Source organism: Glarea lozoyensis (genome assembly GCF_000409485.1).
Source record: "Glarea lozoyensis ATCC 20868 chromosome Unknown GLAREA6, whole genome shotgun sequence".
Classification (NCBI taxonomy): Eukaryota; Fungi; Ascomycota; class Leotiomycetes; order Helotiales; family Helotiaceae; genus Glarea; species Glarea lozoyensis.
The window spans coordinates 1303763-1326697 of record NW_007361001.1 but is presented as its reverse complement, the minus strand read 5'-3'; the positions used below and the strand labels follow the sequence as shown (position 1 = coordinate 1326697).

The 22935-nt window shown below is 46.5% G+C and overlaps 10 protein-coding genes across 10 annotated transcripts; 5 read left to right on the top strand and 5 right to left on the bottom strand.

Moving 5' to 3' along the window:
* Window positions 1-68: 68 nt before the first annotated feature.
* GLAREA_02743 (NAD(P)-binding Rossmann-fold containing protein) lies at window positions 69-1938 on the bottom strand (the record flags this gene model as incomplete). Its single annotated transcript, XM_008087828.1, has 8 exons — window positions 69-76; window positions 113-276; window positions 728-1236; window positions 1356-1383; window positions 1434-1590; window positions 1645-1687; window positions 1755-1846; window positions 1908-1938. 8 exons carry the CDS (start codon window positions 1936-1938, stop codon window positions 69-71), a joined length of 1032 nt encoding a protein of 343 aa, XP_008086019.1.
* A 737-nt stretch (window positions 1939-2675) lies between these two features.
* On the bottom strand, window positions 2676-3001 carry GLAREA_02742 (uncharacterized protein; the record flags this gene model as incomplete). The annotated part of the gene is made up of 3 exons (XM_008087827.1): window positions 2676-2773; window positions 2829-2921; window positions 2980-3001. 3 exons carry the CDS (start codon window positions 2999-3001, stop codon window positions 2676-2678), a joined length of 213 nt encoding a protein of 70 aa, XP_008086018.1.
* A 440-nt stretch (window positions 3002-3441) lies between these two features.
* Window positions 3442-6135, top strand: GLAREA_02741 (Protein kinase-like (PK-like); the record flags this gene model as incomplete). Its single annotated transcript, XM_008087826.1, has 6 exons — window positions 3442-4139; window positions 4188-4408; window positions 4460-5090; window positions 5144-5435; window positions 5485-5838; window positions 5926-6135. The coding sequence occupies 6 exons, from the start codon at window positions 3442-3444 to the stop codon at window positions 6133-6135; spliced, it is 2406 nt and encodes an 801-aa protein (XP_008086017.1).
* A 757-nt stretch (window positions 6136-6892) lies between these two features.
* GLAREA_02740 (uncharacterized protein) lies at window positions 6893-7531 on the bottom strand (the record flags this gene model as incomplete). The annotated part of the gene is made up of 1 exon (XM_008087825.1): window positions 6893-7531. One exon carries the CDS (start codon window positions 7529-7531, stop codon window positions 6893-6895), a length of 639 nt encoding a protein of 212 aa, XP_008086016.1.
* A 3287-nt stretch (window positions 7532-10818) lies between these two features.
* Window positions 10819-11010, top strand: GLAREA_02739 (uncharacterized protein; the record flags this gene model as incomplete). Its single annotated transcript, XM_008087824.1, has 1 exon — window positions 10819-11010. The coding sequence occupies one exon, from the start codon at window positions 10819-10821 to the stop codon at window positions 11008-11010; it is 192 nt and encodes a 63-aa protein (XP_008086015.1).
* A 604-nt stretch (window positions 11011-11614) lies between these two features.
* GLAREA_02738 (uncharacterized protein) lies at window positions 11615-11932 on the top strand (the record flags this gene model as incomplete). The annotated part of the gene is made up of 1 exon (XM_008087823.1): window positions 11615-11932. The coding sequence occupies one exon, from the start codon at window positions 11615-11617 to the stop codon at window positions 11930-11932; it is 318 nt and encodes a 105-aa protein (XP_008086014.1).
* A 278-nt stretch (window positions 11933-12210) lies between these two features.
* On the bottom strand, window positions 12211-13521 carry GLAREA_02737 (Acid protease; the record flags this gene model as incomplete). Its single annotated transcript, XM_008087822.1, has 3 exons — window positions 12211-12327; window positions 12381-13207; window positions 13266-13521. The coding sequence occupies 3 exons, from the start codon at window positions 13519-13521 to the stop codon at window positions 12211-12213; spliced, it is 1200 nt and encodes a 399-aa protein (XP_008086013.1).
* An 878-nt stretch (window positions 13522-14399) lies between these two features.
* GLAREA_02736 (uncharacterized protein) lies at window positions 14400-17321 on the bottom strand (the record flags this gene model as incomplete). Its single annotated transcript, XM_008087821.1, has 2 exons — window positions 14400-17136; window positions 17311-17321. The coding sequence occupies 2 exons, from the start codon at window positions 17319-17321 to the stop codon at window positions 14400-14402; spliced, it is 2748 nt and encodes a 915-aa protein (XP_008086012.1).
* Window positions 17322-18159: 838 nt separating this feature from the next.
* Window positions 18160-20945, top strand: GLAREA_02735 (uncharacterized protein; the record flags this gene model as incomplete). The annotated part of the gene is made up of 3 exons (XM_008087820.1): window positions 18160-18386; window positions 18429-18786; window positions 18831-20945. 3 exons carry the CDS (start codon window positions 18160-18162, stop codon window positions 20943-20945), a joined length of 2700 nt encoding a protein of 899 aa, XP_008086011.1.
* Window positions 20946-21710: 765 nt separating this feature from the next.
* On the top strand, window positions 21711-22689 carry GLAREA_02734 (uncharacterized protein; the record flags this gene model as incomplete). The annotated part of the gene is made up of 2 exons (XM_008087819.1): window positions 21711-21778; window positions 21834-22689. The coding sequence occupies 2 exons, from the start codon at window positions 21711-21713 to the stop codon at window positions 22687-22689; spliced, it is 924 nt and encodes a 307-aa protein (XP_008086010.1).
* Window positions 22690-22935: the final 246 nt, after the last annotated feature.

Below are 22935 nucleotides of genomic sequence, written 5' to 3'. Positions count from 1 at the left end.
TGTTCTGGCATAAACTTATATGTGAAATACACTGAGGCTCTCTTACCAATGCCAAAGAGAGAAATGCCTCAAAATGCTAGACTTGTTTTGCATGATGTTAGTCTACACTAACCACAAACATCCTTTGGATAGGCACTGAACTTCTGAAGTCTCTTTCCCTCGGCTTTAATGTACCTGATACCAAAGTACTCGCAATTTGTAGTCAAATTTCTCCGGTCGACCCAAATACGAGTGTGTCTGAACAGTAAATAGAAACGAAATCTGCAAATCTGCCACCTATAAGTTTCTACTTAACACGACACAGCCTGATTCAAAATCAGAGTAACTAGGCACTATGAGGCTCACAACATGAAGTATGATAATCGAACCTACTTCTACGTACATAAAAAATAGTCATCAAAACATATGTAGCCTACGATACTTCCATATTGCTGGTACTTACGAGGCGAACGCACACTACAAGTACACAAAACTGGGTCAGACTCTCTCAAATCAAAGAGGCAAAGACTTGATAAGTAGATTATTTGATTAGTGTACAGAGAGGGTTCTGGAAAATGATACCGCAAGACAATAAAAAGAGCAAAACTCTTGTGCTGGAGTTGGCAAAAAATATATTCATCATGGAGGTCATTGTGGAAATGGTTAATAGCAACTTTCTATCTGAAAGTGATGGATTTTAGCATCATGATTGTGTCCGGGGAAAGAGTTTGTTTGATATATATTTTACATGTTTCGCCCACCCGTTACCATTATTACTTGTCCAGTGATATAGCTGCACAGAGGACTTGCAAGAGCTAAAATGCTGCTAGCCGCTTCTGTTGCTGTACCTGCTCTTCGCAGTGGAATATCCAAATTCGCATTCTCAGATTTGGCACCCTGCCCAGTCGGTATACCCAAGGCAATCTTTTCTCCGTCAGGGGTGGTGACAAAAGCACCTTCCTCTTTAGCAGCGGTTAACCGAGTCAGTATATGACCGAAAGCAATTGAGTTGCAGCGGACTCCAAACTTTGGACCCCATTCCTTCGCTATGACCTTAGTTAAACCGTTGATTCCTGATTTCGCCAAACCATAATTCGCTTGCCCTGCGTTCCCGTGGACACCAGAGGTGGAAGAAATGTTGACTATCGACCGCGGCTCGCCGTCAGTGACTCGGAAGAAGGGAGCTGCTTCTCGGACAAGTTTGAATGGCGCAGTGTTGTGGAGTGCGATGATGTTGTCCCATTGCTTGTCGGTCATCTACGGAAAGATGGTGTCAGTTTTGTCAGGCTCACTCAATCTACTCATGGTGTATTTTGCGACTAGCGCTTCACAGCCATTGTGAACACCAAGACTTTCTTGATCTAGAGACTTCTTACTTTATGTATCACACCATCCCAAGTATAGCTGTAACCTTATTAGCTATTATCTTCAGTTCTATCAAAGAATAAACATACCCTGCGTTATTGACTATGATATGGATTTTCCCGTTCCCAAATGCGGCGGCCTTCTTGACCAACTCCTTTAGATATTCGGAGTCAAGCATGTCTCCTGCTACAGCAATAGCACTGCCGCCATTCTGATTGATTGCGTCTGCGACGCTCTTTGCTTTTGCTAAACAGGAGTTAGGCGTGACCTAATTGTCAGGAAAGCCTTCAAGATTCTTACCGCCATCGATATCAGAAACAACGACCTTAGCACCCTCGTTTGCCTGGTGCAAGATCAGCAATTTTTCAGGAACACCCAAGCGATTGTTATTGATTGGAGGTAAAAACTACAAATAAACGAGCGGCTTCTGCGCCGATGCCTTGCCCGGAGCCTGTAATAATAGCTACTTGACCAGCAAGAAGTCCTTTAGGGTAGTTCAAATCTGGAATAAATTAGCTTATGTTTCACCCATTCCTGAGTACAAAAGGGTCAGGTTTACATACGACCAGCTATTTGGGCAGCTCGAGACGCCATATTGGTGAGCTTTGTATAATGATTTAGCAAAATGAATTATTTAAATGACACCAATGTTTTAAGATATGAATTTTGTAGTTCTCTTTAATAGGTAGTCAGAGGAGGTTTGATGTTGATGGTGGGGCATCATCTTACCCCGGAGTCACCTTGCCGGCCGGAGCCGAGGCTATTTTCTTCCCCAGCACGAAGTACTGTTGTCCACTTACTAGGTAATTCGTGATTTGGCGCTAACCACAGTAATCTTCGAGATCACTCGTTCACGGGCAATGCTTTGCCCTGAAAACAACGGTAGGATACATGTAGGTCAAATACTACTTGTTGAACGTAACAACCAAGCATCCATATGCTAAAAAGGAAGCCCATAGAGAATAACATAATCTATCTTGGTACTTCGTACATGTATTGCAAAAGAACGTAAGCTCTTAGAGCATAGTATGCCCTACAAACGAAATGCTGGCTCACCAAAGAAATTCCATAACATCATTTCAATCATTAGTTCAGCTGTGACATGCGTATTTTGTGGGGTCGTACGCCATATGAAAGGCCAAGGACGTTGGATGTTCACAAATCTGCCATTAAAGTTACCAACTTCTTTCACGCTTTGCATTGCTGGCTCTATTTAAAATCGCGCGCGTATGGATATCGATCCTCAGCTCTCATGATAGACCCCTTAACGCCATTATTCCCATGCCTTCAGCCGTTTTCGTCGCATAGCATAAATCATCCCTGGAACCCGTTCATTTCTTTCCGCTCTTCTTAATTCCCTGTGAGCCAGTGTTTAGAGGTCCTTTCGAGCCTTTCGCCTTAGCCGCCATCTCAGCCTTGGCCTTTGCGTCTAGACTCTAGATTAGCAAGACGTACGCAGGAGCGAGAAGAATATTTGAAAATACCAGCGCGTTGCTTCTCGGCGAAAGCCTTATCCTCTTCGTCCAGTTCTCCCTTCGGTGCCTTTTTTGGTGCTTTTAACGGCTTTGCCTTGCCACCTGAGATGATTATGAGTGACTTGATTGCATGTGTCGATTGCTAAGGTAAGTTCCTCACCTGCTCTGTCTGCGCCTCCCATGATGATATGCGACGATCGAGAGAAATCGAGATGTGTGCTCGTAATTTCGGTGTGTTTTGTGCGGGCAGTAAAAGTAAGCGTCTTGCAAAATTGAGGACCCGTTCGATGTTTCGGGGTCATGGAGGGGCAGAACGAGGTTTTTGCGCACGCTCCAACGTCAGATAACGCTAACCCGCAATAAGTTAGTGAGCCTTAACTGTACCCGTTCGTCATTCACAAAATGTTGATCGACCTCAAACAACCCAAACGATTCGGCCGGAGCGCATAGACGGCATTCGAAGTGAAGGACCATGACTTGAGGGATTTGAGAGGAGACGACAGATTCTCGGTTGGGCTCTTCTCATATTGAGATTGTATATCTTGATCCTAGGCTAACACGACATTACACGATCAGGCAGGGGTCTGTCGTTGGGTTCTGAAGGCTTACATTGGCCATCAACATGGCTTCCTCAGCAAGCTCAGATGAAGGAGAGATTAGGGATATTGAAGTAGAGAAGGCAACTACGATGCCGCCGAAACTCGATGGCACTTCCGTTGACCGTCAAGACAGAATCCGTTCTAGCAAATCTATCTCGAATTCCCCTGAGCACAGACAAAGAGACATACGGTCGCGAAGCAGATCTCCTTACTCAGACCGCGCCCCTAGAGGAGCAAAGAGAAGCCGGAATGACGACTACCACGAAAGGTCCCGAGACCCTCGAAGATTCAAAGTCCATTACGAAGACAACAACTCTTCCAATTACCGACGACGGCCTCGTGTGTCCTATGAAGATCTCGACAGAGGTTCTGCTACGCACGCGGGGCTTTCATACGACGAGCGCGATAGATATGTCGACAACAAACGCCCTAGAACGCGCAGTCGTTCTCCTTATCGTGCAAACCGTGGAGAAAACTACAATAATGGTGGGCGCGGTAGGCGAGATGCGGAGGGATACAATCCATCTGGGTCGCGAGGCAATCGGTCTTCCAATAGTAATGGTAATGCGGAAATACGAAGTCGGGATGCAATGGACTTGTCAGTGAGCAAACGGGGAAACAGCCCGCTGCCTACTGGCGATGCAAGACAACAGGCTAAATCTACGCAAGGATATTCACAACAGTCTTCTGAAAAGAGATCGAGTACAGAAATCAATGCTAAGTATGAAGCATCTTCGTTTTTGAGAAAATCTTTACTAACTTATATGAGAAAAACGGTTGCATTCGCTCATGCTCCTGAACAGGAAGTAGTCGAAGAGGAAACACTTGATGAGGCAACTCTGATTGAGCAAAGACGGAAACGTCGTGAAGCGATCAAAGCTAAGTATCGAGGTGCTGCTACTCCGTTGTTGGTTCAAGCCTTGCATATAGGAGACAAGACAGGAGATTCCACTCCAGCGCGGGAGGATGAGGACTCACCATCTGCTCCAGGTAAGCTCGGACCTCTCTTGAATGGGAAATATACTAATGCTGTCGGCAAAGCGTCTCCTGTCACTCCTTCTACACCTGCTGAGATTCGAGATGCAGCTTCGCCTTCGGCTTTCTCTATAAACGATGATTTAGAGCTTGCGAACTCCAATGGCCAAGCCAACGGCGACGATGGCCCCTCGGCCGCAGATTATGATCCTACAGCAGACATGAGAGAAGACAACCAACGTGACGTCCAAAGACACACAGATGAAGTATCTTCCTCGACATATGATGAGACGAAGCCTACTACTGAACAGGATGTCTTACTTCCAGTTAGCTCTAGCCAAGCTCAAGAACGGCCACCAAAAGAACCAGAAGAGTTTGACATGTTCGCTGATGAGGACGATGAGGATGACATGTTTGCTGAAAAACCGGTGGGAAATAAAATCTTTGTTCCAAACCCAGAAGAAAATGTCGCCAAAGCAGTTGCCATACCCGGCGCAAAAGAACTCGATATTGGGATGCTCGATAACTGGGACGATATTGAAGGCTACTATAAAGTCATTTTAGGTGAACTCCTAAATGGCAGATACCATGTCCAGGCAAACTTAGGGAAGGGTATGTTCTCAGGTGTTGTTCGAGCAACAGACGTGACGACAAAGAAGCTGGTAGCCATCAAACTCATCAGGAATAACGAGACCATGTAAGTGCCAGACTATGGGCTATCTAAAAATGATATGGACTGATTCGTAACAGGAGAAAAGCTGGCATGAAGGAGATTGAAATACTCCAAAAGATCAACGAAGCAGACCCAGAAGATAAAAAGCACATGATTCGCCTAGAACGTCATTTCGAGCACAAAGGTCATTTGTGCATGGTATTTGAAAATTTGAGCATCAACCTACGTGAAGTTCTCAAGAAATTTGGGCGCGACGTTGGTATCAACTTGCGGGCCGTCCGAGCATATGCTCAGCAAATGTTCCTTGGGTTGAGCCTTATGCGAAAATGCAATGTGCTTCACGCAGACCTAAAGCCTGACAATATATTGGTAAGCTCTGAAATCCAACTAATGATATATCACAGCTGACAATTTAAAGGTGAACGAGTCCCGTAATATGCTCAAAATATGCGATCTTGGATCAGCATCTGATGCGTCAGATAACGAAATCACTCCCTATCTTGTCAGTCGGTTCTATCGTGCACCTGAAATTATACTGGGTATGCATTACGATTTTGCCATCGATATATGGTCTGTAGGATGCACTTTATACGAACTGTATACTGGCAAGATTCTCTTTACCGGACGAACCAACAATCAGATGCTACGATCAATTATGGATTGTCGTGGTAAATTTACCACAAAGATACTCAAACGAGCGCAATTCGCCCACGTTCATTTCGACGAGTTGGCCAACTTTAGGAGCGTCGAACAAGACAAGCTCACAGGCAAGGTATGTCAAATCTTTATGGCCGTTGTAATTTTATGATACATAGACATCAGCGTATTAGGACTATTTTTCTAACTTTTTCGTCCCTAGGATGTTGTCAAAACACTTTCTTTCACCAAACCGTCGCGCGACCTTCGAACCCGCCTCGTGTCCGCATCAAAAGGTCTTACTGAATCTGAGATGAAGGAATTGAACTTGTTTGCAGACTTGCTTGATCGCTGTCTGGCGCTCAACCCAGAGAAGAGATGTACCCCGGCTGAGGCATTGAGACACCCTTTCATTCTCAAAACCGTCAGGTAAAGTGATTCTATCCACAGAATTCGAAAACAAAATACTTAGAAAGTAAGTAAATAAGGAGGGATCGACACAGGATTTACAATATATCTATATGGGTTGTCTGCTAGAGTATAGACAAAGAGAGGTAAAATAATCACTGGGCCCCTGGAGGAGGGGAAGCGCTGATATAATTAAACTCCTTAGGATTATTACTACAGTTTACGATGAGTCAGACAACTACACATTGCGACTTTTGTTCTCGAATGATGGCTCACTGACAAGTCTGAATTATCTAGCCTTCATTACTCATCTCGATGCTGTAAATAGTGGTATAGTGTTTCCTAGCGGCTTATCATATTCTACAGTGGAAGCTTTAGCTGCAACGCTTCCTACCCTCCCCTTGTGCAGCCCAAAAAGCAGCAAACTATCGACCTCGAAAACTGCTTCAAATGGCTCTTGGGAGCATGCAAATCAGTCGCGGAAACGATATGCGATAATCATTCTTCTGTCGCTTATGTAGAATCTTGATACATTGAATATTTCAAAACCCTTACTAAAAGTCTCATCATCCTTTCTGCTTTGTACAATCAAAGTCAATACAGTCCCTCAATGCCTGAACCAGCCTGATCAAGATCGCTCCAGCTTACCTTCACTCAATGCCGCCTCAGAAAACATAATAAGCATATTGTCCACCCCAAGCCCTCCAAGCCTCTACTCCATGATCCCAATACCCACCACTGCCGGAGCCATTCCTACGACTCCCTAGATATCCAGCATCGTTTCAAGTTCCTGCTCCTTCCCTAGCGATCACGTAATGTGGTTCTCTTCCCTGCGTCTGTCGCCGTTCTCTTGGTATTGTTGACCAAAAGCTGGGGAAACACCAGCATTCGGTCTCACAATCTTGTCTCTCATAGAGGCCCGAGGAACTGTTTGAGCCGGTGGAGTCGACAACTATAGGCGCTTGAGGTGTGTATGATGGTGGTGAGGTTGATGTCCTTGCTTGTTTTGCGCCAAACGTTTGGTATGATGAGCGGGTGGTTGATGGTACGGGTGAGGGGTTGCGTTTGTAGATTGGCGGTGGGATTGGTACTGTGTCGGAGGGCTGATGGGTGAGAATTCGAAGAGTACTTGAATTACTTGCAAGGGGATTGGGTAGATTGGAAGCTGGGCTTGGTGATGAGGCAGTCGATTCCGTTGTTGAGGATGGTAAAGTGGTTTCAGATGCCGGATCTACTGTTTGTGGCACCAAATTTGATGCTGAGGTCCGAGTTTCGAGAGCTTCAAATGAGTTGGAGTTGAATGATGTTGATGGGGTTTGCCTGTATGGCGGCGGAGCGCCTGTTGATGAGCGAGTTGGAGAGTAGTGAGGTGGAAGCTGGGACGCAGAGTCGCTTAACGATAGACTTGAGATAGGTGACATTTTGTTCTGCTGGATACCTGAATCTATGATAGTAACATATGTGAAGCTGTTTCAAACTCTAGAAACACAGAAAATTCAAATGAAAAGCAAGAGGAGGAAAGGAAACGGTCGTACGAGAGATGCGCAGTGAAATCCTAGCACCCTTTGTGAAGTGACCTGTGTAACTTGATACCCGGTCTTGGTTGCACATCCCCATCCCAAAGGTAAGGAACCGAGGAAAGCAAACAAGGTAATTTGGACGCTATATTAATGTGCTGGCATTGCAACTATCTCACGTCAGGATGTTATATCTGTCCGTCAACACTAACGATCTGATTTGTTGAACCTGGAAATGGTTATGAGAGGCGAACTTAATCAACGCCTGCTATGAATGTTGTGATTCAGGGAGATAGATAAATGGGGGAAACACAGGGAAGCATCGTAACTGAAGTAGTCGTATCAGACTTGAAAAGCGATTCGTTGAAGAGCCTAAAATACTAAATCTCATGCAACACAACCGTTTGTTCAACATGACAGCAGAAGCCTCCCTGTCAGGCATTACACCAATCAAAAGTTTATGAGTAGCGAGAACTCGTAAATGGTGGCGTATTTCGACAAGTGTAACAGTTTACGTACCGGCAGAGGCTTGGAGCTGGAGCTTTGGAAGTTATTTTACGTGCTGACTTAAGTGCAATCTTTCTATAACTGTATCAAAATGACAAGTAATTCATAAGACTATCTACCACGACGTCTCCAAGTTTAAAGGACCATCTTTCGAGGATGGTTTGTCCAGGTGGTACATCGTGCTGCAACACAACTTGCTGGAGTTGGGGAAAACTGGGACTAGAACTTCAGAAGGACAACGATGTTGTTATGAGCACTACTCAAATAAGTCGTTAGACCGACAATCTTTCCAAAACCAGAGACGACAAGTGTGGCGCAACTGACCAACAATGCACAATCTCCAACAGATAAGACAACTTTAACTCATGCCCAACCATAGCCGGTCTAGCAACACTTAGCGCTTATGGTATATAGGCGCCATATTAACACTCTGCCGGAGAGTGCCACGATGCCTGTAGACTGCAGGTTTGTGCATATCAAGGTAATGAATCGCACATGTGCAGTCTTTTGCTTGTCATGGCAGGCCAAGCATACACACGTGTTTTCTACAAGAGATCCATGAAGTCTGAATCCCATGGACGCTCTAAATGTAACTTTTTGTCTAGAAAATAATGTCAAAAATCACCCTTCCTTAACAAATTGCATGAGGTGATTGGAAGTATGACACGGAGGTTCTAGTCTTTCGTTGCACGTCGATCAGATCCATGACGGAGACACGTGGAGTCGGAACCACTATGGATCGTTCTCGACACTTCCAGCTCGTTGATGAGAGAAACTGTTGGTAGAATCTTACATGCAGTTGGTGGGCGCTACAGGGAATGCCAATCAAAACTCACCAACGTGTTTGAAATGGTCGATCTTCCCCATTTTGTAGCTTTCTAATTCAAGAGATATTAAGAAGTGCCTACGCGGCGTAGCTCAAGGCTCGTTACTCGCTATTCAGTGTCCATGGATGGCAGAAGATCTTATGATTCCACACCATCTAACAATTTTGTAAGTTGTGTTATTGCCGAGGTGTTGCATCTAGTAAGTGATTATGAGATCCGATCAATGAAGCAAATCTCTTTAAATTATCAAGTTTTAGGCAGCGAGACACGAGAACGTCTCCCAAGTGTGTAGATTATGACATGTTCGGAAATTTGAAAAAGTTTCAATGATTGCTTGTGTATAGACATATTTGATGAAAGCTCATTCAATTTCACAGTTTCTATTTATGATGCAGTACAAATGATTCACCTCGAATGGATTTCCCCAATGGGAATGAACCTTAATGATCTGGGACGATCCAGAAATAGTTCACGATTGAATAATCTTATTTCACTATCATGAAACAAGTTCATAGTGTATGTTCACGGGGAGGCTATGTTCTTTTTACAGTGTGATTGATTATCCTCGACTTTCGAATACATTAGGTCATTATATTTCCAAGTACAACTCTTGTTATTGTAAGAACAGAACAGGACTTCGTGTTAATGTGATCCTATTTTCAAACTTTGTCATTTTCCCTTGCCTACAGAACCATAAAACCTGAGATACCCTCCTTTCTATTACTTTCAAAATAGAGACAATTGACAACAAAACACTTCGAGTTCAGCCTGAATTGTCCACTATAAACCAACATCATTTCCATCCCTAACGTACATGTCCACAGGAAGTGAGATGTATAGTTTACCCACAAATTCCAAAGAGCCAGAAACCCGAAATCTAGAGTCTGATCTCGACACGCTAGCACACCAAATGAATTCCTCAAAATCAGCTAGTGAACCGTTGGAAGTTGATGAAAAGAAGATGGAAGAAGAGAAAAAGATTTTTTTGAAAGAGCTAAAGAAGGAAGAAGCGCAAAAGGAGGCGGCACAAAAAGAGAGTGAGAGGAAGAGGATGTATGATGAGTGGTTGGAGGTTAGATTTCATGAACCTTGGCGCCGGTATTGAGTGGGCAGGTGCTGGCTGTGTTGAGATGAGATCGCTGCTTTCCAGAGTTGATTAATTGATCATTTCATAGCTCTCAACTGCCTGAAGGTCTGAGTAAATGAAAGTGAACGCAATTAAACCGTACTCGTAGTAATTATTACCTTATTCATAGCGTTATGATTGTAATATAATGATTCCGGTGAAGAATGTATCAGCCACAGGAGTAGATTCATGGATCTATTATTGAGCTCTGGCCCATGGTACAAAGAATGATTAAGTGCCAGAAGTGACCAGTCTTGAGCTTCAAGTTTTTTCTCATATTGATCTCTTCCCGAGGGGGTACTTGAGCAATCTTTGTCCCACGACCGTGTTGAGATTGACCCTAAATTTAATTTTACTAGAAAAGATTGATAGTATCTCCTCTTGCTACATCCTCTACCTTTCAATGTGACAATGGCCTTTATTAATGACAACGGTCTTTGAACGTTAGAACAGCCTTTGAGGTTGACAATGCCTTTGAATGTGACAAAGAAGTTCTTTCACGACCTTCAGATTCCTTCAGCATCACGCCTAACATTCACCTACCGAATGCCGTTACTTTTATAAGTAAACTTCATCACCTCCTCCAACCCAACAAACCCCGACAAACTTGAACAGAAAATCTACACCCAAATCTCACACAAGCAGCTTCAATCTCGAAAATAGTACTACAATACCACAATATCAAGCCATCCTAAACCACGATTTCAAACATGGGTAGCAAATCTTCCAAAATGGCAAATCCAGCCCCCAGACCTCAAACGCGACAACAGCGCAAACCAGTACCGCCACCAAACCGCCATAACGCTGCCCCTTCAAAACAACATTCGTTTCAAAACGATATGTTCAGCATGCCGTCAGCAACCGATTTTCTAGCAGTCGACAACACGGCTAGGTTGAAAGAAGGGCGGAGAAGCAGGAAGTAAATAAGAGTAATGTGGTTAGGGAAAGCGGGATAAGTTCATGTTTATATGGGTTAGGGAAGAATGTCGAAGTAGTTGAAAGTCTTTGCTGGACGGGGACTGAAACTATTTGATGTGAACTCGGCTTTTGGATAGAATTGATGGACACGCATAAGGGTTATAATATGACTACATAGATTAATACATAAAGATTATTATATGAGTGTTTACTTAACTAGATTAACATGAGCGTGAATACCTAAGTTTTTATGTGTTTAGCTCCTTCCTTCCAAATCATATCCTACCACTTCAAATTAATCAGTCTCAGACCTCAAGTGTATGAAGTTACTCACCTATTGTAGATAAAACTCTTTCCACTCATTAATCTCTACCATTATTAATGTACTTCCTTTCACAATCACCCAAAATGACTCTTTATCTTCCCACCCCATTCATAAAACCACCACCCCAGAACGTCTACAAATTCCCTCCACCCAACCTCTAAACCTCCAAACTCCACAACCAGAGACCAAAATAACCGATTCACCAACATTTAATCTCAAACGTGCAAGTCACAAATTCCAGCCGAACCCTACAACCAAAATCCTATCCAACCTATCTATCCAACATGTCGAACTCGGCCAGAAAAATCCCAAAAATCAAGTTTCCACTATTCGTCCCCGGCGACGAGTATCACGAATACCCAAATGCATTGGAATTTGAACTCGGCAAAAGACTCCCATCTACCGCAGACTCTTTTGAGAGATCTGAGGACAAGGATCACACGCTAGTACATGAGACTGAAGCAGCACAAAAGAATACTAACCCGAGACAAGGAAAGGACGAGAACGACAAAGTGGTAGAACACGGCAACCAAGCAATCTGGCCCAAAAATGAGGCGGGTGGTCGTGACGCTCGTAGAAGGTCTCTGCTGGGTAAAGACTAAGAACATCGGAGAACAGTAGACTATTTGGAGTACATCAGAAATGCTTCCTTCGAACACTATCATTAGTTGGATTAATGCATAAATATTAAACATATGAACAAAAGAACTTTGATTGATTACGAAAAGTGATCGCTTATACATAACATGTCGGCCCTTTGCATCCGACTTGTAACCCAAAAGCAACCGTTCCCGAGACTTGTTAAAATACAGGTAAGGAGAGTCGAATCCAGATTTCAGTTTGATAGCCAACCTGCTATCATGCCATCCAGTTTAAACAATTAGGCTTTGCTGGCTGCGAGGCCAACAGTGCCCTTACCGAGATCGTAGACGGAATACCATTTTCGGAGGAAAGCATCACCCAAGATCGCGAGAGGTCCTACGGGTTCCGGGAAGTCCTGTGAAAAACGTCAGTAATTATACGCAAATTGAAAACCGCAGGTGAACTTACCATTCCCATGAAACTGGAAATGCAAGATCCTTGGACCTCAAGAATGTAGTCGTATGGAGTAATTGTGAAGTTATAACCGCTGAGATTGAAGGACATGTCTGGGAGACTGTCACGCTTTTCACATTCGACGGTGTATTGGCCATTGTATCCCTTCTTAGCACCCATCTCCTTGTTTAACAGTTCCGCAAGGGTGCTTGGGAGAGCAATTAGGGAGGTTCCAGTGTCAAGTATGACACCAGTGTTTTCAAGTTCAGCAGTGGCATCACCGAAGGTAATGGCATCAAGATCGACCTCCCAATATGCCTTTCGTCTCAATGGAATGGTCGTCATTTTACCAGTGTAGTGATCCTCGTTGACACCTCCAAAGGTAGCTTCGGATTCCTCTCCGTTGTTGGTGTCGCCAAGGTAGAATGCGAAAACAGGTTCATCCAGAAGGCCTTGATTGATCATGCTGTAAAATGGAGGGACGATCTTGTTGACCGAGATGGTATCAAATCCAAGACCAAGGATACCGTCGAATCGACCGAATGCAAACGCAAGACCTGGCTCTTCGGTTGCCTCAGCAAAGATCTGGTCCTTGATCTTGAGGTCGCCAATAGTCATGGTGTCTTGGGAGACGAAACCGCTCAGGCTTCCAGAGCCATATCTGATCTCGAAATCCGAACCGTTCTTCTTGTATGTAGAGGACGAGGATGAGTCGTACTTGGTGTGGAGATAGCAGGCAATTGAGCCGCACTCCGAGGATGGCACCCACAAGTTGGAGCTTCCGGTATCGAGAACGACTTTGAAGGATTGTGGTGGCGTACCGATGGTAATCTCAGAGAAATCTGGCATTCAGTAAGTATGATTTATTCCAAGGCGGATGTGATTGGGGTTTCTGCTTACACTGGGCGTTTAAGAAGTTGCTGACAGGGACTGGGTGAGCTCCCTTCTCAGTGTGCAAGGAGCTGTCCTTGAACATCTCTTGTTCATGGGCTTCAGGTCTGATACCCATATACTTTTGGCCCAAGTGCTTGACATGAGTATCAATGTTGGCGCCAGCCAGTTGCTCCGAGAGGGAGATCTTCTTCAACGGCATCTTGTGTATGCCGGCGCTCACAGAGCCAAGCAGCGAAGCTGCGGCGATTAGTGCGCCCTTCATGATTGCGATAAGAAAGCTCTGCCAACTATCAAAGTAATGGAAGAAGATGGGTGTGAATATGGATGAGGTTGTTGTGATGTGAAGATGTGCAACCCGATATGATGATGCGAGATGGGTTGTTGTGGGAGAAGAGGAAGAGGAAGCTGGAGCTTGGAGGCGAGAGGCACAAGGGCAGTGTGGATGACGACGAGCTCCTCGGGTTGCTGTGACGGGGACGGCTGCTGCCTCTCTGGGCCATTTGCTCCACTTCTCACCAGGTCCACCAATGGCAAGGGCGCAAAGCACGTGCCAAGAAGGACCTCGCTTCCCCACCGGAACCGGTTGTCAACCTCGCCCTGCTTCTGCCTGACCAGCTCAAGCTAATAGAGGCACACGCGGTCGTAACGATGATTCAGAGACTCAACTCAGACGCTTGAATTGGAAAATGACATGAGAAAGATACAATCCTCTGCTGATGCCACCAGAGTCCTTCATTCACTGTTATACGAAGCTCCACCTCAGATGTAGAAGCAGAGTACTGCACTAGAGCGAGTACGAAACACATCGTAGCACATGTACAAGTATCACCCTGCATTTCGACAAGATCACCACCAAGCGTCTGCTTCATAAAGGTTGGAGCATGCTACCATTCTAGTCCTTATATCGCCGAGGAATATAGCAGCTGCAGAAGTATACATTCACCGATTATAATAGGACTGGCTAAATGAACTTTATCAAACTATTTGAAACATATTAATTAGTCACAATTATATACATGTAGTATACAAGAATAATACCCTAGGAGCAGCACGCAGGCCCACTCAACTGACTTAATCGAAACAGTCACTACCAAGCGTGTAGTGTCGCCTGAATTATCGGTTCAGGCCCCATCGTTGTCGTCAACTTTGTAAACCATGTTGACGATAATGCTCAATCTCTTTGGCTTGTGGCCAGCCTCCCCAGATACCAGCGCCCTTCTGCAAGAGCGGCTCGGCCTCACCCAAGCTTCCGAGAAAGTGAACAATACCAACGAACACCGATCGTATGTCGTGGCCATGTTTCATTTCTTCCCTATTAAGTATCATCCATTCCAACAACTCAATGACTCCTGGCAAATCACCAGCAAGCCCCAACGCTCTCACGTAAGCATGCAGGTGCGGACTACGAACTGAGTATGAAAGACTAGGTAAAAGATGCGAAGGCTCTGAAGCTTTACACATTTCTTTAAACTCCAGTTTCAGTGTTTCGGTAACACGAGCTGCGTCGTAGAATTCACCGCGTTCAGACTTGAGCGCTGGTATTGCTTTACACAGCCCATAACATATGATGTTAAATCCCTGTGGGTCCAACTCGAGCCCCAAACTATGGAAGTCATTAAGGGCTGCTTCGAGCACACGCCAGGATAGACGATCATCCTTTTGCGTACCAGCAAAGGGCTTAGCCATGACAGTGCCCGGCCGCGCGATCGCTTTAAAGAGAGCATACCAAGTCGGCCGGTAGCAGCTTCTCTGCGCTTTCATAAGGCTGGCTACATGCGGAAGCGATCTGAAAGTCCCGTGGAATTTTGCCTCTGAGCTTTGATCTTTGGGGATAAGAGGATGATCAGAGGGGAGGGTTGCGGTACTAAGTCCGGTGTTCATGGCTTCGGGTTTGTCCCTCAATACTCGAAGAGCAAAACGACATTTGAGGGAGACAACAGCTGCGAAAATATGCTCTGGAATAGAGAGAACAATAGATCTATTGTCAGGTAGAACAATGTCTTTTCTGTCAGGTACACCTTCAAGCCATGAAAGCTGGGCAGGTTGAAACAGTTTGCTATCTCGCAGATAGCTTAAACCCCGAGTAATGGAAGGTGCATGCTTAACAAGGAACGAAAGACAGCGCCCAGCAGGGAGAATGCCGCAAGCAAGCATCTCGTCATAGAGCTCCAAAAGACTTGGTGGTTGCAAGTGTGCTTTGTAAGATTCACTGAAATTGTTTTCGGGTACTGGTAAAACCTCAAGCCCATCGCCAGGGATAATAGGCCCTGGATCGTTTCGTGCTCTTCTTAGATTCTCATATACAAGTTTCTGAAACATTGCAAAGAACATAGCCAGTGATGGGTCACCCAGATTCTGACGGTATTCCTCGAAGGCACTCCATGCTTCTTGCACGTCCCGAGTGGCCGTGATTCTGGCAGCCCATACTTTTGGATTCGTCGACGGGTTTTCCAGGGCCTTGAGTGACCTGTTATACCTATCAGTGACCCATCGTCGTGTATGTATAGTTGGCGTCAGGTCTAGCTCTTCTCCACCGTGGATTCTGAGAACCTCATCTATAACGTGACGATCTCTATAGCCAGAAGTGTTCTTCTGTGCCAAAGCTAGAAGCACTCGGCTCTTGTCTTGCTCAGGCGTCCTTCGTTCGTCGATTCCATCTTGAGCTTTTCGCCATGGGGGCCATCCTCTGACCTGCAGACTTGCAGCTTTTGACTCTCTTTGCGACTTCTCGGATGCAGCAAATATCGCAATTGTTGTGTGGTAGCTACGTTCGTCAAGCAATAATGAAGGTTCAAATTTGTCCTCCAACGCGAAAAGGATCCTTTGCGCCTTCAGATACTGGGCCATAGAATTGTAGGGATCTACGGAAGGGAGGCCAAGCCGGTGTATAAAGGTATTATATAGACGACAAAACCGCCGATGGAGCTTTGGACTTAACTCATCAGCCCTTACAGAGGTACGGAACAATACCATGCCAAAGTAATGTCCTAGGGACGCGTTTATACTTGGTAATGCAGCAGGCCAGGTCTTCCGGGCATGATAATGCAAACGAGTAACAAAGCGCATGAAACTCGCGTCACTCAGAGCATAAGGTTGGTCCGCAGAGACGACACGGGAAGCTTCTGACGGGAAACCAATGCCATTATTTTCTGATTCAGCAACCGCTTCGGCTGATTGCTTCAAGATTTCAGTCCAAAAGTACACTACGACCTGGCGCAGAGATTCCACCTTTCTGATATCCCATTGCAAGATAATCAGCAAAAGGAAGGGCGGCTTCCGTGAATTCAACGCGAAGAACCGTTCGATCTTCCCGTCTGCCCCGTCACCCAACAAAATCCAGGCCCACGAATGTAGCTCCACATCATCAATCTTGTCTTGATTTGGTTCTCCGTTGGCACCGGGCGTGATATCACGATAAGTGGGTGTTGGTGGAGGTATGCTAAATACATCGTGATGATGCAATTCTAGCAATGTCTGAAGCGTGCGTAGAACTTGCGAGTGAGGGTAATCGCCGTCTAAGTCTGGCCAGGTATTTTTATAAAATTGACACTTTTCATCCTCCTTTTCTAAATCGAGCCAGTGGTACAGCGCCGAGGCTGGCGTTCGTTTCTTGCGATGGCGAAAGCTAGAGGGGCACCGGCGGAGCACACTTGTAGAGGGTTCATATTCGATCTTTGGTAATGATTTCCTGGCGCTACCCCTCCAGTTTTTCCCTAGTATCCTCCTGGGGGGACCCGTCTCCTTCACGACAGACAGTTGTGTTGAAACCTGTCCGTAGTGTGTTGTGAAAGTGCGAATACCATTGCCGCCACGGCAGCCTGCAGGAGCATGCCTGACTGATCTCTGCGAGAATGGCTTATTTATCTGTATAGTTCGCCTCGTGGTATTTAGATATGTTTCATTTCTTCGGTTTGAGCTTGGAATTGGGCAGCAAGGAAGGATCGTCTCAATGGTATTTAAGTTCCGAAAGCCGGGACTTGGGATGGACTGAGATTTTATCTGCGACTTTAAGTTAAAGGTGTGTGCGAGGCTTGACACGAAGAAAGCTTACTGGTGAGGCATCATGGTACCCAGCGAATATCACAGATGGCGATGGCAATGCTTGGCCAAGTTTTGAGATACAGGAGCGTGATTGCATTCGTTCATGTTAATACAACCGGTGTTTTCTGATGGGAATGGCTGATAGATCATTAGGTTGAGAAAGAAAATAGTGGCGATATAGAAGGCATCAAATGTAATGATTTCAGTGCTGCGGTCAATTGTTGAGGAAGAGCGTCGTGACTCGTGACTCCTGAGCTCGAACCTGGCTGTTGTGTGCCGAGCTGGAGATGGCTGGTCCTGAAAAGATGAAGCCTCCAAGTTAACGGTCTCGTAGTCTCGTCGTCTTTTACGAACCGGACTGAGCTGGACAAAATATTTCGTGTGGATTGGATAGGAGCCAGTAGCCTTGTGGCTAAGGTACGAGCACAAGGGCCAATGATAGTTCATCTGGGGTTCTGGGCGGTGGGGTGGATGCAGTGCCAGATGACTAATCCGCCAAGCCTCGAGGCCCCCTAGCGGCGTTTGCGTACTTTGCTCTGCTCTCATTCTTGAGGCTCCTGGCGTCGCTCTCGAGCAGAACTCACGTATGTACCGCTGAATTGGTCTCCTGCCCCAGGAAGCAGAAAATCTCGTTGGCCTCAAAATAACCTTCTCTCATCCCACACTGGCCGTCGCCGGTCTAACCACGTTTGCTCGTCACGGGAATTTATTTCAGTCCTACGCATACGCAGTCGGCGGTCGCACTTACCTCGCTACAGTCCCGTACCTCACAAGCAATCGCGAGTCTCCTCGCGACGACCGCGCAGAACGAGAGACGTGCATTTAATTTCTGGATAGGCCAACAGCGCAAGTCTCTGCCATGGCGTCACTTCATCCCAACATCAATGGGACCTTCAGTCCTACCACGCAACAGGAATCAACCGGCGATTCCATGACTCTGTCTGCAAAGAGAAAACGCGACGAAACCAGCGAAATTAATCCTCACGCGAATAGCATCAATAATGTCCAGAGCACCGGACTGCCCACGGCCGCGTCCATTGGAGATACTCAAGCAAACCTGCGGGATCTGATTGATGTTCTGAAAGAGTAAGTTGCTACCCTTGACTCCAACTGACCTCGCGCGCGCAGCCTTGCACCAGTGTCTTCTTCTCGCGCCCTTACTGATCGCGGCATCAGATTTGATACAATACCCTCAATTCTTACGCGGCCCCTTCCTCCTCGCACTCCTTCAACAGAACCACAAGCCAAGCGGCAGAAATCGGATGATGCTGCGGATTCCCAGAGCACCATCATTGCGCGCGCTGCGTCTCAGGTGTATCAGAGCTTCGAGGATGTGATCGAAGATATCGACCGGGCGGTGTCAGACATCGAAGAAAAGATGCAACTTCCGAACCCGTCTAATAGGAACCAGTATATCCCAGCCACCGAAGCTCAGTCAGAACTAGCTTTGAACGTCTCTGCTTTTAGGAAACGAGCACATGAAATTGTGAAAAGGGAAAAGCGTCAAGAGCCCAGCAGAAGCCATCGAAGGCCAGCAGCTCAGTTAACAGTGGTTATGCTACGAATGGCAATGTGCCGGCTTCACCAATCAATGCCGGAGCTGGCGACGGGAAGATGGTCCTCACTTTATACGGAAACGCACCGGGTCCAAAGCAATTATTTTCCAGCTTCCAAAAGCCTCCAACTGTTGATGCTAAAAACGCTGTACCACCAATCCGAGAAGCTGGGTTGCCCAATGGCATAACGACGACAAAGATCCTTGCCTTACAGTCGTCCAATCTAGTGGAGCAAACTAAACAGATCACCTTAGGAGACCTGTTTCCATCTCCTGCTAATCTGCCGCCGTTGCAGCCCCCCAAACCGTCAAAGAACTCAACTACCAGGTCCTCCAATGTTGGATGGTATCAGCCCTCTCCAGTAGAACCATTCTCCAGAAGCGGAGGCTATTCTAAAGCACAACTTACGTGTGGCCAATGGCTAGATTATAGCAACGCATCTCCACCACAAAGCTCGAAGAAAAGACAACGCGATCGAGCGATGAGCCTTGGCGGCGCAAAGGCTCCAGTCCCAGAAAACAACGCCGCGGACTCCGAGACGGCAAGACAAGAAGCGTTGTTTAGGAGTGCCTATTCCAGTTTCGCTCCTACGAAGGATGATTCTGCAGCTGTGGCACCTACTAGTGTTCTCGCGCGCCTATGGTGGCAGCAGTCTGGAGAGCGCCATTTCGAACGTCTTGTGGAAAATGTGACAAACCTAGACTTAGCAATTACATCGAAGTCAGAGTCGCCCATAGCCGCGACGGACGATGAAGAAATGAAGTCGTTCGAAGAAGCAGTTGAAATCTATGAGAAAGACGCTATCGATCCTAGCCTCGTCAGCCTCGATCCGGCTGTCGAAAAGTCAGTTGAAGAGAAGGACGTGGAGGAGGTTCTCGAAGGTATATCCGAATTGCTGGAAACGCTGAACTCCTATCAAAGAAATCGGCATCTGTCACTTAATCCAGCTGCTGGCCGACCTGGAATTCTCTCAGCCCCGGATACATTGAGCCTTGGCACACCGTCTAAGCCAAGTGACTCTGAGCAAGCCACGTATGAAATGCTGAAGTCACAGCTAACATTAATGATTTCAACCTTGCCTCCTTACGCTGTGTCCAAGCTTGATCCCGACCGTCTGGCAGACCTCCGAATCAGCACAAAGATAGAAGTTCGCCTTGATGATTTTAGGGGTGTAATGGAGGAGGACGAAACTGCTGCCAAAGTCAGAGCAGCCGCTACAGCTAACACCGCGTCCGTCGCTCGGGTTGTGCCGCCGACGACTCATCGAAGTAGCTCGACCGCGCTGTATGGCAATCAGTATTCTGCTCCACGTGCCCCAAGCACCCCATCTCATGGATATTACGGGGCCGCCCAAACCCCAGCACGAACTCAACAACAGAGCGTCCAGCGTGCACCATCCGCTGGGCCTGTTTCTTACACGGCGCAACGACCTACCGCGCCTGCCCCATTCCGTGGAAGCCAGCCATACAATAACGCTCCAGGTTATGGACAGGCAACGCCTCGTCCAACTCAACAGTATCCGTCGTCTGGCCAAACGCCATATTCGTCGACGCCAGTTGGTCAATCATATAATATGCGACCAACCACGCACACTTATCAAAACACACCTCAGCCGGTGCCACAGGCAGCAATGAACGGGCGAGGCTATACACCACAATCAGTCTACCCTCATCAAGCCCAGACTGCTCAGAATGGGCAAAATTACGGTTACAATGCAACCCAAAACATTGCTCGTCAAAGTTCACCTCAAACACCTATGTATAGCGCACAAACATCGCACCTTCAGGGTCGCGGCTATGCTACACCCGCTGCATCTAATCCACAATTCAATCGACAATATCTGCAAGCTCCTATGGTAAATGGAGGAACCCCGCAGCCGGCACTCAACGCGTACAATCAACATCAGAGCAGCAATCCAACCGGATACAATACACATTTGTCTCACCAGGAACAATCGAACATGATAGAGCGCCAGAGGGCACAAATGCAGGCGCAACAAGCCAGTCAGCAGCAAGTAAGAAATACAGCACCATCATCTCTAGGGGGTCCGGCACAGGCTCAGTCGAATGGTGTTGCTGCTGGGCAATGAGACAGGTGTTCATGAGACATCACGGTTTGCGACAATCTGGGTAATAGGAATGGCGTTGTTCTTGATTAGGCGGAATCAGTTGTGATATAAGGAATCCGCGCGTACTTGGAAGGAGTAATCATTTGCATTACGGCGCAAGATAGATGGTAGTCATATCAAGGGAATGGCTGCGATGATGTATATCAAAATGTAACCATTAAGTTAGTCGTCCAATGCTCCATTGTGAGCTGGTGGGAACGGCAATAAGACAATCCAATTTTGACACTATTCTAAAGCTACTTCGTTCTAGAGTAATCCGTATCGTTTGTTCAAATTCATTATTGACATGTTCGAATGTTCTTGAAATGCAAGTATCAATTACCGAGTGCCCAGACGGTTCCTTCTACTGGAAGAGTCCAGGTCGTATCGGCTCAGTCGCGCACGTGCCCAGAATTGCTACGTCATTTAAACGAAGGCCCCTGAAATGGCCTGAACTGGTCCCTTCAGGAGGAGGGGTGAATGCTAGTTAAAACAAAGGGTTCTTGTCCACGTTCCAAGTAGCAACAACTGTCGCATTTTACCTATCCACGCCTACTAACTTACTATCATTCTGCTGTTTGTCGCATCCTTTTTAACAAAGTCTGACTGAACTGTCTCCGAAGACCGAAGTGTGATCAAAAATACCCATACAAATATTCAGCCTTCAGCGAAAACAGGACCCCATATTCCATTCGAGAAGACACCCCGGCCTCCAGGTACCCAGAAAGGATCTTCACAAAACCCAAGATGGCTGCTCCAACCTTAATCAATATGCCTGAGCCGCCGTCGAACCCAGAAACACCAACAGAAATGCCGTGAGTTTCCACTCTCCTAATACTACAAGAAGAGAGACTAAATCGAGAACCTTAGTGGTACCCCAAACTCAACGACAACTTCCCTCTCCGCCCTTTCAACCACCGCAATCAAAGACGGACACCGAGGTACCTCGTTCCCGCATCCGGGACTCGGCCACAGACAGCAACCTTCCTCCAACACCCTCGAAGCCGAGCGCGCAGACCGCATCTCGCGTCTAGCAGGCCTTGAACGTGTTTCCACCGCGCGCCCTGGCAATCCGAACCTTGCAAATGCCGCTGCAGGTACTTCTGCGACCGCGGGTCAGATTCCAGGTTACTTTGATCCAAATGGAAATCCCGTGTACACGACCAAGATGAGCACTGTGGGTAGTGCGTCAGCGACTGGCAGTATCGGAGGAAGAACTACAACTTGGGCAAGTGGCAGCGCGAAGGCTAGTAGAGATGGGGATGATGATGAGATGAGTGTGGATAACATGGAGGCTGACCGTTTTTCGGCGTCTGCAATGGATGAGGACATGGATCAGGATGGTATGAGCGACAATACCTCTCTTGTTGGCTTTGGTGAGGGTGCTGGTAGTACTGTCAGTGGTCCTACTTATAACCGAAGAGATATTGCTAGTCCAGGAATGGGTAAAAGTGCGTTGGCTATGCAGTTACAGAGTGGAAGTGGTACGCCGGGAAGCTCATCTAGGGACGCAAGAATGATGGATGGTACTGGCGATGATGGTCCCGGTTCGAGTTTTGTTGATACTACCACAAGGGACGCAAGAGGTGGACCTGCAAGAAATCCCGGTGTCGAGGCTGCGGAAAGGATTCTACGGGACAGGCTAGATGAGGGAGAGGGAAAGAAGCCACTTGGAAGTCCGGATGAGGCTGGGTTAGGAAAGTTCTATTTTGAGGAGAAAAAGTAGTTTTCTGATTGACACGCTTGGATGTTTTCGGGCAGTTGGCGTTTGTGACGGCTTTTGGGCGGTTGAATTGGAAGCGAAGTCACGCTTGATACCATATGAGAAAAAGAGACTTTTGGATGCGAAATTTTTTCTTTAGAATTGTCTTCAGGATTTGTTGCAGTCTGTTTGAAAATTGAATTGCTGTGTAAAGCCCTGGCTTAAGATTCCTCGGATTTCATCACTAGATGATAAGTCTTTGAGCCCTTT